This window comes from Schistocerca serialis, chromosome 5 (genome assembly GCF_023864345.2).
Source record: "Schistocerca serialis cubense isolate TAMUIC-IGC-003099 chromosome 5, iqSchSeri2.2, whole genome shotgun sequence".
NCBI classification, from domain to species: Eukaryota; Metazoa; Arthropoda; class Insecta; order Orthoptera; family Acrididae; genus Schistocerca; species Schistocerca serialis.
The window spans coordinates 635,365,235-635,379,144 of record NC_064642.1 but is presented as its reverse complement, the minus strand read 5'-3'; the positions used below and the strand labels follow the sequence as shown (position 1 = coordinate 635,379,144).

Genomic DNA, 13,910 nt, shown 5'->3' with positions numbered 1-13,910 from the left:
AACTTTCTTGTCTGTTCTGATTCTCTTAGTGCCCTTCACTCTTTGAAATGTTTGCACCCAGCAGATAAATTAGCCCAGAATATCCAGGATGCCCTCCTAAACTACAACAACTGGGGAAGGTGGTGTCTTTTTGCTGGGTACTAGGGCGTATGGGTATAGCAGGGAATGAAAGGGTGGATGCAGAAGTCAAGGAGGTGTATCGTGTGATCCTCAGCTATTTCAGTGTGGCATCCGCCAGCATGCCATAACTTGTCACTGCATCTGTTTCAGTGGAAGACAGCACTTAGGATCTGTTGGCTGGGGGGTGGGGGGGGGGGGGGGTGGATGTAATACCCTGACTTCTGTTTGTTCCCTGTCTTACTTGTACAGGGCTCCAAGACCTACCACTGGAACACTACTCAGTCAAGGTGATGAGGAGTAATGGATCTTGTATTTTGTGCAGAGAACACCCATTGGAGAGAATGATAATTGATGTACGGTAGATCAGTGTGTGTGGTACATGTTTCTTAAAAGCCCTCCCCACGCAAAAGCAGCTGCCCATCACTTGACAGAATTCAGAGTGACTTCCATCTGCTTAGGAACAGCAGTTAATTAATCCCATGATTGAGAACGGCTTTCACGGTAAGGCTGTATTCTGACTAATACCATGTTTAAGTGATCAGTAAATCATTAATTTTATATTAGCATTGCTAATATTATTTTAATATCAAAATATATGTAACACCACAAATATAACAGATTACATTGAAGATCTGTAGGTGCTACAATAACTAAGCATGTGGTTTGTTTAACTGATGAGAGAAAAACCTGGAATAAAATTAATGAATTTACCAAAAATAACTTGTGTCTTGAACTGTAGTCCTGCTGATATAACAATGTTAAAACATTGCTAATGTAATTTGATGTCACCAATTAACACTACTTTTGAAAGAGAAAACTAAATGGAACACAGTATGCAGTTATATTATGCAAAAAACACAATAGGCTTTGGGTTTTTGAAAATAGGCTTAAAAACTAGACAAGTCACAAAAATTTTTTGAACTATATCAAAATTTGTGTGTGTGTGTGTGTGTGTGTGTGTGTGTGTGTGTGTGTGCAAGTGACTATCATATGGATTTGCATTCTTGAAGATAACATACATTGTTGTTCTTTAGATCAGAAGAAAGAAGGCAGGAGTGGAATCTGTATTGTATATAGAACTATATGGAAAGTATCGAAAGGAAAGAAGATTGAAGTTGCAATGAAGATTCTGAAGCAGGAATCACGTGACAAGTATATAAAGGTAACTTGAATCTTTACTAAACGTTTGGGTTGATCTTTGGTGCTGCTCAAAGCAGCTTATACTTTAGGCTAATTATTTTCTATAGTTAGACATGGAACTGGGTCTCAAATAGTAATCCCACTGATCATACTATTAATCTCACAGGCTGTGTATTGGTCAATCATAAGGGGAACATTGGACATGAATAAAGTTATGTGACACAGAACTCTTTTTGTAATGAGAATCCCATCTTCCAAAATTATAACACCATAATCCATGCTTCCATTTCCATTCAGAGGTCATTTGATAAATGCACATATCAGTTTCAGAATCCATATACCCAAACATTAGAAGTAGTCAGTAAAAAATAATATGCTTTCAATGTGTGATAGAGCTAGGCCATACATCAGGACCTGGCCTGGCACACATGAGGCCCTGAGCTACTGCAGCCCATTCTTCCTTCCTGGGCTGCATTTTCTTCACCGTGCCCGTCCCTCCCAAACCTTGCTCCTTCCCTGCTGCCCCCTCCTTCTCCTCTCATGGTGTTTTTATTTATGTCAACCTGGCTATCCACTTGTTTTCCTGTATTCCTTGTGAATTTGTTTCTCTTGCCTGTTCTATCATCCTTTTTGGCATTTTTGGTCCCCCTTTGGGGTCTGACCTCCACTTCTAAATGTTCTGTCTTTAGTGTTAGCCATTTGGGTAAGAACTCCCTCCTAGCATCTACAGCATGGATTCCTCTCCCCTCTCCCCCCCTCCCTCCTCCTTCCCTGCCACAGCCCACCTCTGTCCTGCTAGGTCATCAACATGTGTAGCCAGTCCATGTGGTAGAGCTGTTATGTACCCATCTGGCTGAGCCCCCTGTGATAATGATACCTGAGCTGTTGCCACCCCATGTATACCAAGGAGAGGTTGCTTGTCATCCTGGAGCATCGGAACTCTCGGCAACTGCCGCATGTTAGATGACATTTTGTTGTGTACATAGGGCCGCGTAGTCGGCGCGTACACAACTTTCCCAATAGAGCGCGCCCCGCTAAGCACAACAGTGCAGGCGCAGCGCTTGTCCATCTCCGCACTACGAGATGGCGCTGTCTTAGAGACGGACCAAATTCTGCTTCCGCCGATCCACGTATTAATATGTAACACAGCCAATGAGATTGCTGCTAATGTAGAGCCTTTTCTCCTCGTGGATCACACTCGCACAGTGATGCCTGAACGCTCGAGGTATTGTGGCGAGTGTGCAGACCTCCGATTAGTCAGTCTATATTAGTCTGCAATTGTCTGTACCAGTCTATAGTCAAGTTTCAGTCTGCACCTAGTAAGATTATCATATTCCTGTACATAGCCATGAAGAGAAATGTATAGACACTTTGTCAAGTATCAGAGATATGTGAGAATAAGGTTAATGTACCAAGACCAGCCGGCAGGAGTGGCCGAGCGGTTAAAGGCGCTACAGTCTGGAACCGCACGACCGCTACGGTCGCAGGTTCGAATCCTGCCTCGGGCATGGATGTGTGTGATGTCCTTAGGTTAGTTAGGTTTAAGTAGTTCTAAGTTCTAGGGGACTTATGACCACAGCAGTTGAGTCCCATAGTGCTCAGAGCCAGCCAGCCAGCCTACCAAGACCAAAGGAACTTCAGATTGTCAATTGTAAACAGCATCCCGAATCAAGCTACACAATATCTATGATTTTTATTATTTTAATAAATATGTGTGAAAATTAATCAAGTTCTGTTTAAAGTTGGTCACCGTCAATCTGCTACTCTAAGCGTGCAAGTGGCATTTCTATCATCTGACCTAACGGCAGAAGATAAGCATGCCACGATAAGACCACGAGACATGTTGCTGACCCTCGCCTACTTCGTTAGAGTGACAAGACAAATAATCTGATGGTGTGTGTACCGAAGATCTTACAGTACACACACCACACCTTTGCTGTGGATGGGTGGCACCGGTGGTGAGAGCCCCTGGTCAGAGTGGGTGGTTTCATGGCAGGTGCTTGGTGCATAAAGCATATCAAAATTTGGCTGTTCTCAAATGGCTGTTTCTTCAGTGGTAGTGGATCATTAAATACTGCTTCATATGATCCTGTTGCCTTCCCTTCATTAGTTACACCCTGGGGGGGGGGGGGGGGGGGGGGGGAGCCAGGCTTGCTGTCTTGGGATGGGATGAAATACTTTCCATGCTACCTGCTCTGTACCAGGACGGACAGGACACTTTCACTGTCACAAAGCCCGCGTGTGTGTGTGTGTGTGTGTGTGTGTGTGTGTGTGTGTGTTTTTTTTTTTTAAAAAGAGAGAGTATGGAGAACAAGTTTGGTGAAGTGGAGTGTCTTACTAAGATGTAGCTGGGTTCCCTATCGATCAAAGCTTCTTCTGCCATCCAATCCGCAGCCCTTTGTTCTTGTGATACAAGTGTGTATTGCCCCTCACCAGTCTCTGAATATGGTCCAGAGAATGACTTTTCACAGGGAACTCATCCTGTACACTGATGAGGAACTCCGGGCTAATCTGGAGTGATGCAGTGTTCATGTGTTTGACATCTGCAGAACGATCGTAAAGACAATCACACCAATACTGGTCCCATTATTCTGGCTGTTGAGGGGGATACCCTCCCAGAGAAGGTCAGGGTTATGCGTTACCAATGTGGCATGAAGCCGTACGTCCCTCTACCTAAGAGGTACTTTTGGTGCTTGCATTTTGGGCATATGTCTTCCTGCTGTATGGCAGACCCTCTATGTGTTGACTGTGGCCACTCACTCGAGGAGGGAAGAGACTGTGTTCCACCACCTGTGTATGTCAACTCTTCACGCTCACTATATTGCCTAGTTTACAAAAAAGAAAGGAAGATCCAAGATTACAAGAACCTGAATTGTCTCTCTCATGCTGAGGCTCACCAAAAATGTGACCGACTCTACCCCATGTCGATTTCTTGTATTTTTGCCTCTGTTACATCCTTTCACCCTCCCACCTCTTCCTTACCCCACCACTGTCTCCCTCTCATCGCCCCCTGCCCTGCTGTTCCCATACCTTCCCCAGCTAAAAAAGTGCTTCCCTTCTTCGGTGCCTGCCGGTGATGGATGGGGCAAGCTTCATAGCTTTCTGGGCTGCCAGTGACAATCGACTGTCCAGAGTCTTGTCCTACAGGGTGCTCTGTGTACTGAGCCATCAGTCCTTGCTGAACACCTAGCAACACACTATGCAACAGCATTAGCATCCTCCTCTTATCGTGCTATCTTTCTCCAGCAGAACTGCCGAGCTGAACAAACCCCCTCTGTTTCAACCCCCACCATTTTGAATCCTGTCATGAACCTTCCCATTGCAATGGTGAGACAGCATAGTTATCCCTGTCCTTAAGCCTGGGCTTAAGAGTTTTCTCTCTCCAAAATGCGGGTTATGCATTTTTGCCATTGACCCACAGTACGCCCTGATGCAGAACTTTTTTTAGGGAAGCAGTGCCTAGATATTGTAGCACGGTCATTTCTTGGACCTTATTTTTGATAAAAGGCTGTCATGGCTGCCCCATATTCACCATTTGAAGACTACCTGCATGCAGAAGCTTAATGCTCTCAACGTCCTGACTCACACATCTTGGGGAGCAGACCGTGCTACTCTTCTCCACCTTTACCATGCTCTGGTTTTATCCAGACTGGCTTATGATTGACAGGTTGCTCTGGTTTTATCCAGACTGGCTTATGATTGTCAGGTTTATGGCTCAGTGGTTACTTCCACTCTGAAACTACTTGACCCTGTTCATCTTTTTGCGGTGTGTCTGGTATCAGTGCCTTTTGCACTACTCGTGCCAACAGTGTCCTCGCAGAAGTGGTGCTTCCCCTTCTACAAATATGATGGAGTCAACTCCTGGTTTCTTACACAACTGCCACTTGACAATTCCCTGACCATCCCGTATACCATGTCCTCTTTGTAAACAAGGGATGTCTCCCTCCTGATACCCACTCTCAGGTGGGACTATGTAATATCTCCCCTTCTTCCTTCTTTCATCTATTTTCCCCATTAAATAATGCCCAGTTCAAGTAATTAATAAGCAAAGTCTTTTATGTAGATTTGAGAGGAATGAAGATTACAATAAACTTTCAAGTTTACTTAGCTTGTCATGTTGAGATGGCTCCAGTTCTTCTTGTCAAGGGGTCTGATTCTTGAAGCTGAAAATCTAACATTGGATCCTCACAGTTGGTTTGAACTAAATAAATTGGAAGATTGTTGTCGAAGAATTCTTTTTATGTAATTATATTTTCCACTGATTTTCTCACATTGTAGTATATTTTACAGTATTTTGATTTTTCACATTAACAAAGCTGAAATTATATTGTTTGCACCTATTTCACAAAAATTCCTCTTATCACATCAGAGGCAAGCTTACAACTACTACATTCTGCGGAAATAACTATATTCCAAAGGGTTTACAATTTTTCTTAACAAATGAATTTCTACTAGTTTTTGTTACATTATTGATTTCGATTATTATTTCATAAATGAATCAAGAAATAAACATAGTAAACAGTACAAGATTGTGTAATTACTAACAGAAATTTCAAGTGTGCAAGTAATTCATAATTTCAAATGTTTCAAAAGAAAAAAAGAAGTTTGAACTGTACTTTAATAACTGGTACGTACCGATTATAACATCAAAACTAAAATATTTTATAAAGTAACTCCTTTTCATAAATTTTAGCTTGAAATATAGCATACTTTGTATAAAATCATATGAAAGTTTTCAGAAATGCAACTGAGGTAATGTTAACCGGTCCAAAATTTGAAAAATAATACTGGCATCGACAACTACTGTTGAGGAAAAGTAATGCTGCTACAACTGCTGGTTGGAATTGTCTCACTTCCTTCCATTGTGATCTCCAGCTCCACTCACTGGAAAGTACCCCATGTATTTCCTCCCACACATAACCCCTCTCCCCCCCTCCCCCGCCCCCTCCTTTATGGTGCCTCAACCACAGATTAAGACCAACCTATTCCAGGGTACTAAAGTCTCTGTTGCCCCTATGATATTCTGGCATCTTGTACATTCCTTCCTTGAAGAGTTCCAGGGTGCTACCATCTTCTACACTGGAGGTTCTAAAATGCTAGTTAAGGTGGGATACGCTTTTACGTCTTCTACTGGCATGGAGCAGCATTTACTGCCGGGATCATTTAATGTGTTCACAGCAGAGCTGCTAGCCATTAACAGGATTCTCCATTTTTTTTAAATTTTTTTTTAATTTTATTTTTCTTTTTTTTCCGGGTCTCCCTCCACAGTGTTTTAATATGTACCAACTCAATGAGTAGCTTGCAGGCTATAGACCAATATTCTCATCACCCTTTGGTTTCTGATATACATGACCTGCTCTCTACCCTTGTCCATGCTGCCTGCTCCGTTGTCTTCCTCTGGGTACCAAGTCATGTATGCATCCCAGGGAATGAACTAGCTGACCATTTGGCTAGGGAGGCAGATACTTACCCCCATTGCCTTTTTTTATGCCAGACGCAAGTATCTCTCTTTGCCCGAAAGTGGAATGACATCTGGTGCACTAATACTCTCAGTAATAAACTCTGCACAATTAAGGACACTACTGCAGTTTGGTGCTCTCCCTTCTGCTCCTTTGTCTTCCACATTCCTTGGCTTCAATGTTAGCAGACAATTTGTGGATGGTTCAACTGGTCCTCAGTTTCCACATGAAAGTGGTTTTTATTTTCAGTTATAAGGTTTTGCTTTACTCCTAGAACAGAGGCAGGATGGTTTTGGTTAAGGCCTCTCTGTATGTTTTCTAGGTGTGGGACCCATGACCATTCTACCGTGCAAAGACTGCTTTTTTATCTCTCTCTTTTTCCAGTTTTTAGATTTGGCCTACCCTTATATGCCTTTTACTCTGTGTGTTTTAACTTCCTCGCTTTATAGTTTGACCCCTTTGACTGGATTCCCCACTTTTAGCAGACCCTCTATCTTATGCAAGTAACTTTTGAATTGTAGGACTGATGACCTCGCCATTCAGTCCCATAACGCCCCTCAATCCATCAGACAGTACAGCAGGACAGAGTTGATCCAGTTATGTTCATTCAGGTGTTCCCATTATTTTCATTACCATTTTTATGAACGAGTTGCAGAGATTAAACATTTGATGTGTACACAACCTTGGAGGCACCTTTTGTATCAGTGAAAACACAAATTGACTTCCTTTTACAATATACAAATGTTTGAAAATTACTATAGTCTCTTATTAAATAAGTAAGAAAAGATAACTGGATATATATGTATACTGGATATTATGATATGCATTTTATTAACAGTATTGTTATAGATCTACACAATGGTCTAGCAACAGTAACATGAAAGACAGATGTGACAACAAAGGCTTCTAGATAGGACAATTCATAGCTTAATTAGAGGGAATATTTGAGCTTTGAAATAAAGTACAATTCATGCTTTAGTATTCAACTATATTCCCCTTTATAGTGGACTTATTTAGTAAATGATACAATCAATAAGCTGATATCAGAGGGGAAAGGGGCAACATGGTTCCTTACTTTTTTATATTATCATTTTATATATAATTGATAAATGCTGTGACAAGAAATGTCTTGATAACAGGTCATAAGGACACTGGAAGTACAAAGCATCTCGTGGGTCACATGTTCAATCAAACTACTGCTTCAATTCTAAATGAAAGTCATCAGGAAATGATCTCTTCATAGGCAAAAGATTCTGGATCTAGTGATTTCCCTAAATCATTCCAGGCAAATGCTGGGATGGTTCTTTTTAAAGGGCATGGATAATTTCCTTTCCCATCCTTATCATCATTGTCAACCATCATTCTGAGCTTGTGCTCTGTCTCTAATGACCTTGATGTTGACCCTAATTTCCTTCTTCCTTCATTCAGAGAAAATAATGGAATAACCAAGAAAGTGATAAGTTTGAATGTAAAACGAAAACTAGAAAATCTGAAATGGAGAATGCAAACTCTGTCTCAATGTAGGGGGCATCAGTGAAGTGAATGGAAAGAAGGTAATGATTTGTGGTCAGATGAATATAGGGTAATATCAGCAGAAACAGGAAATAATATAACGGGAGTAGTAGACATTATAAATAGGAAGGTAGGGCAGAGATTGAGTTACTGTGGACAGTTCAGCAATACAGTTGTTCTCATTAGAATCAAGAAACCAACAAGAGTTTGGTACGAATTTTCACTGTGCTGCAGTGTGTACACTGATTTGAAACTTTCTGGAAGATAAAATCTGTATGCTAGACCAGGACTCGGACCTGGGATCTTAGCCTTTCATGGACAAGTGCTCTACTGAATGAGCTGTCCAAGCATGACTCACAGCCCACCCTCAAAGCTTTGCTTTCACCAATACCTCATCTCCTACCTTCCAAACTTAACAGCAATCCTTCTGGTATACCTGGCATAACTAGCACTCCTGGAAAAAAGGAGTGCTAGCCCCCCAAAAGGTGAGTAGGAGTACTACAAAGTTAGCAAGATAGATGAGGTTCTGCTGGGTGTAAATCTGTGAGCACAGGTCGTGAGTTTTGTTTGGATATCTGCATGAAGGGCAAAGGTCCCATATTCAAGTCCCAGGAGAATAAGGACTCGGTAGTAGGAACAAGAGAAGAGAAAGACCGAGTTCTGCAATAAATTTCAGTTTATTAATGGCTAGTAGGCCATTCAAAAATTACAAGAGCGGGAGGTATGCTTGGAAATGACCTGGAGGCCTGGGAAGATTTTAGCCAGATTAAATCACGATTAAGACAGGGATTCTGAAATAAGATATTAGATGGTAAGGCATACACAGGAGTAGATACAGAATTGAGTCTTAGTTTAGTAATGAGGATAGACTGAAGTTTAAGAGAATCACTTGGAAGAATTGATATGCAAAGAATGCATTGAAGTTCTCTGAGGCTGTAGATACTACAATGCTAAGTACCACAGTAAGCAGTTCAGTTGAAGAGCAATAGACACTTCTGAAAGGGGCAATCACTGTAACTGGACACACACACACACACACACACACACACACACACACACACACACACACACACACACACGCATGCACGCACATGCAGGTACAAGGTAAATGTGAAGAAACATTGGGTGATAGAAGAAATTCCTCAACTGATTGATGAAAGAGAAAAGTGTAGAAGAGGTCTGGGAAATTCAGGAATATGGCAATATAAGTCACTTAGAAATGAAATAAATAGCAAATGCAGGGAAGCCAAGGCAAAATGGCTACAGGATAAAATGTGAAGAAATTGAAAAAGGGAAGATCATTGGAAGGGCTTGACTCAGCATATAGAAATTCAAAACAGAGTTCAGTGATATTAAAGCAAGACTGTCAGCAAAAGTGTACAATGGGAAATTTGCTATTAACCTAGGAGAGAGAGTGGGTAGGTAGAAAGAGAACTATGAAGGGCTCTGTGAGGAGAAGGAGTCTAATAATGAGCTAGAAGAAGAAATGGGAATAACTGTTGACGACATGTGGTATCCAGTATTAGAGTCAGAGTTAAGCTGAGCTTTGAAAGATATTTATATATTTATTTAGATTTTTTTGTGTGGAGTCATCAATATGATGGCTTTTGCAGATGTCAAGTACAGTTGCAAACATATGAGAGTTGGAACTTTAATAGTGGCAGCTTTTTATGTACAGCTCATACAAAATAGATGCATGTTTGGAAGTTCTACAAACCTTCAGAGTAGTCACCAGCATTGTGTATAACCCATTGCCAGCGATGTGGAAGTTGTAGGATACTCTTAGCAGTGCCAGTTGTGTTGACAGTTCAAGCGGTGCGGTCTATTGCATGACGAATTTGTAGCAGATCTGAAGCGAAGGTCATGAAGTGTTTCCTTCAGTTTAGAAATCAAGTTGAACTTATGAGGGCTTAAATCAGGGGTGGTATAGCACTGTAGGTGCTAGAGCATTGTGTCCTGCAAAATGATGGTCAGGTCCTGCAGAAAGTGTCATCACTTCTGTCTCTAAGCTGGTCATAGGTTGTGTTCCAACAACGAACTTACTTCAGTTTTCTGTGAGACAAAAAATTAATTAATTTATAAAGATACCAAGAGTATATGGTGAAGTACTTGTGTTGTCTGATCATGGCAAGAGTCTTTATAGCCTATTCCATGTCTAATCCTTAACCCTCTTTTTTTGTAGCAATGGTACTCTGTTAAGGTGATGTCTGCAGCACAACCCCATATTTCTATACAGTAGCTAAGTTGGGGATAGAGTGTCCCATAATACACAGCTTTAAGCATATGGGTGAGCACCATTTGGACAGCTGGCTAAGAAGATACAGCTCAGTGCTGACTTTTTTATATACAGCTTTAATGTGGCTAATCCACCGGAGATTTGAGTCCAGATGAACCCTTGAAATTTGCACTCGTTTGCTTCCTCTGCCACTATGCTTCATACCTCATTTACGCGTGAATGATGTGAGCTGTCAGTTGTAAATATTAGCATCTGGGATTTATTTATGTTGATCTTTAATCCTTGTGCATGAAAATATGAACTTAATTCTAGTATCCCATTACTGAAAATTTCTGTTCCTCACAATCTTTACCATGAAATAAAACTGAGGTGTTAACATCATAATTTACAATGTGCAATTTAATGGGGTGTACAATGTCATTAATATATTCTAAAAAGAAGAAATATCCAAGAATTGAGCATTGAGGGACTCTCTGTGTCACTGTTTCACTTTTGAATTTAAAAGTTAAGATCTTATTGTCAATTTGATGTGTAAGTTTGGTATACTGTTTCCGATTCACCAGATAGGTGGGTAGAAGTTTCATTGATGCATCACTGATATTGTATACCAACAGATTTTTTAAGAGAAGCTCATGGTTTACGGAGTCAAAAGCTTTTCTCAGGTCAAGGAATACTCCAACTGTGTGCATACTCCATTCTATATTGTTATATACATCATGGAAGAAACTGGTAACAACAGTGGCTGTGCTTAGGTGTTTCCTAAACCCATGCTGCAATTCGGTAAGCATTTTGTGTCTTGAAAAAATTGTGAATTTTGATGGGACAACTGTTTCAAATATTTTACTGAAGCTAGGGATGAGTGATATTGGTCTATAATTCGAAACTACTTCTTTACTTCCCTTCTTATGGATTGGCTGAATTACACTTATTTCTAAGGCATTTGAGTATATGTTTTCATTAATATTACAGTTGATGTGATTGGTAAGGGGCCTAGTTATTTCATTGGCACTTTTCTTTAACACCACACTTGAGATACCATCCCATCCAGATGAATGCTTGTTCTTTAGGTTTTGTATTGTGTTAAATATTTCCTGTTGACTTGCCTCCATAAATTCAAGCTCTATACCATCCATGACATCATTTGGTGAGCCAGCCTGTAGATCTATAATAGGGGCTGGATGGTCAGAAGGAGGGATAAAATGCTTATTGAATAAATTACATACTTCATTTGGATCTTTCAGTAGATGGCTGTCGTGTCTAATGCCAACTGGTTCACTCTGCCCCTTGCTGGTGGCTTTACGATGTTTATTGATTAGTCTCCTGGATGCCTTACCTATGTTGTCTGAACGCTCTATTGCCTGTTTACTCAAGTGTAAAAGGTCTGTCGTAAAAGTTTTTTTGGTTTGATTGTACTTTTCCTTGTATATATGTAGCTTTGTTCATATATATTCTGCCTTAGCCTAATCAGCCTAGGCATAAGTTTCAGCCTAGTATTACTTTCAAGATGAGAGTTGGTTCATACCCTGGTCATTTCTTTGAGAGGGCAGCAGCAGTCGAAATGCTTCAGCACTGTCCTATAAAATTTTTCCCATTTCTTTTCAGACTGTTTAGTTTGGTAAATAGTGTCCCATTTCTCCTCTGCTAACTTAGTTTTGAAGGCGCTGATGTTGGTGCTATTCAGGATCCACTTCTTCTCAGTTATCTTCATTGCTGTTGGTAGAGGAAACCTTAAATATTCTAACACCTGACAATAGTGATCTGAGTAATGAAAATCAACACTTTAAAATTTAACACTGTCTTTTACATTTTTGTTCACTATTACGTAATCTATCTTACCGGAGCTTGGCTCTGTTACTCTAGTGTCAGAGTTCAGTATATTTGTGAGATTAAATAATATATCTGTTATTTTCAAATAAGTTATACTAAAGGAGTTTGCATCAATATTTAAGTCTCCAGCTATGCTACGGTCAGTGTGTGGTACATACCAATAACTTTGTTGAGCTAACCTGCTTCAATGAGTGTTTATGTGGACCACAACACCAGCCATTTCAAATGTTCCTTCTTTGCCGTATTGTTCAACAAATGCAATTTTCTTAAATGGAAGATGTTCATTTACAAATATTGCCATCCTACCCCCTTTGCGTTTTTGCCTGCAGTAACTATGTGCTAACACATAACCATCTAATTTGTAATACTCAATTTCATTGTCTTTTAGTCCATGTTCTGTAATTACTAACGGGTGTGGTGAATTCTCATCCACAAATACTTGCAGCAAATTGAGTTTATTCCTAAGATACTGCACATTTAGATGCATTATCCTAAAGGGCACTGATATTTTACAACACTTTGTGACATGGTATTCTGAATCAGTCAAATTATTACACAAGTCTTTAACACTGCACTGTAGTGACAATTTACTCACTGCTAAGTCGGTTTCTTTGGTATGTGAACAGGGTTCTTCACAACCCAAGGAGTTTAGTTCAGTAAAATTGTGTTGCTTGAAATTGAGCCTAAAAAATCTTGTTGATTATAATCTAAGATGATTGGGTCCATGGTTTTAGGCAGCTCCTTACAAAGTTCCATTATCTGGTTCACTAACTTGAGCTTTCCATTTCTGTTTAAGTGAAGTCCGTGCCTGGTATGTTCTTCACATTTCAGTTTTCTTATGTCTAGCAGATGCACATGATTTAGTTTTTTACATAATTTCCACAGTTCTAAATTATATGTGATCAGATAAGTCAGAAGAGATGGATAACATTCCTTTCCAACTTCTGAAATCGTTGGAAAAAGTGGCAGCCAAGCAATTATTCAGGTTAGTGTGCAGAAACCATGAGTGTGGAGTCATACTGTGAGCCATTCAGAAAAATATGAAAGAATGAAAAAGAAAAATGAGGATGTCTTAGGTGATAGGCAGTTTGGACTGCAGAAAGTTAAGGCACCAGAGGCAGTTATGATGTGATTCATATTTTAAACATGAATGATATTTTAAGCAATACTTAAGAAACAAGAAATTTTCACAGCATTTGTCAACCGGGAAAAGTGTTTGACAGTGTAAAAAGGTGAAACATGTTCAGAGTCATGAGAAAAGTAAGAGTAAGCTATAGGGAGAGATAAGCAATATACAGTATGTACAAGAACCAAGAGGGAACAATGAGAGTGGATGGTCAAGAGTGTGTACTCACTTTAAAAAGGGCGTAAGATAGGAATGTAGTCTTTTGTCCCTAATGCTCAATCTATACATCAAAGAAGCAGTGATGAAAATAAAAGGAGGGTTAATGAGTGGGATAAAAATTCAGAGTGAAACAATACCAATGACATGATTCACTGATGAAAGTGAAGAAGAGTTACAAAAGGTGTTGAATGGAATGAACAGTCTAGTAAGTACATAATATGGATTGAGAGTAAACTGAAGAAAGACAAAAAAATGACAATTAACAGAAATG

At 40.1% G+C, this 13,910-nt stretch overlaps 1 protein-coding gene across 1 annotated transcript in view; it reads left to right on the top strand.

The window, feature by feature from the left end:
- Positions 1–13,910, top strand: part of LOC126482111 (tyrosine-protein kinase hopscotch) — a 190,481-nt gene that overhangs the window by 37,136 nt on the left and 139,435 nt on the right. The window contains exon 6 of the mRNA XM_050106087.1: positions 1,155–1,282. Coding sequence (XP_049962044.1) covers positions 1,155–1,282 — 128 coding nt within the window. The remainder of the gene's footprint in view (positions 1–1,154; positions 1,283–13,910) is intronic.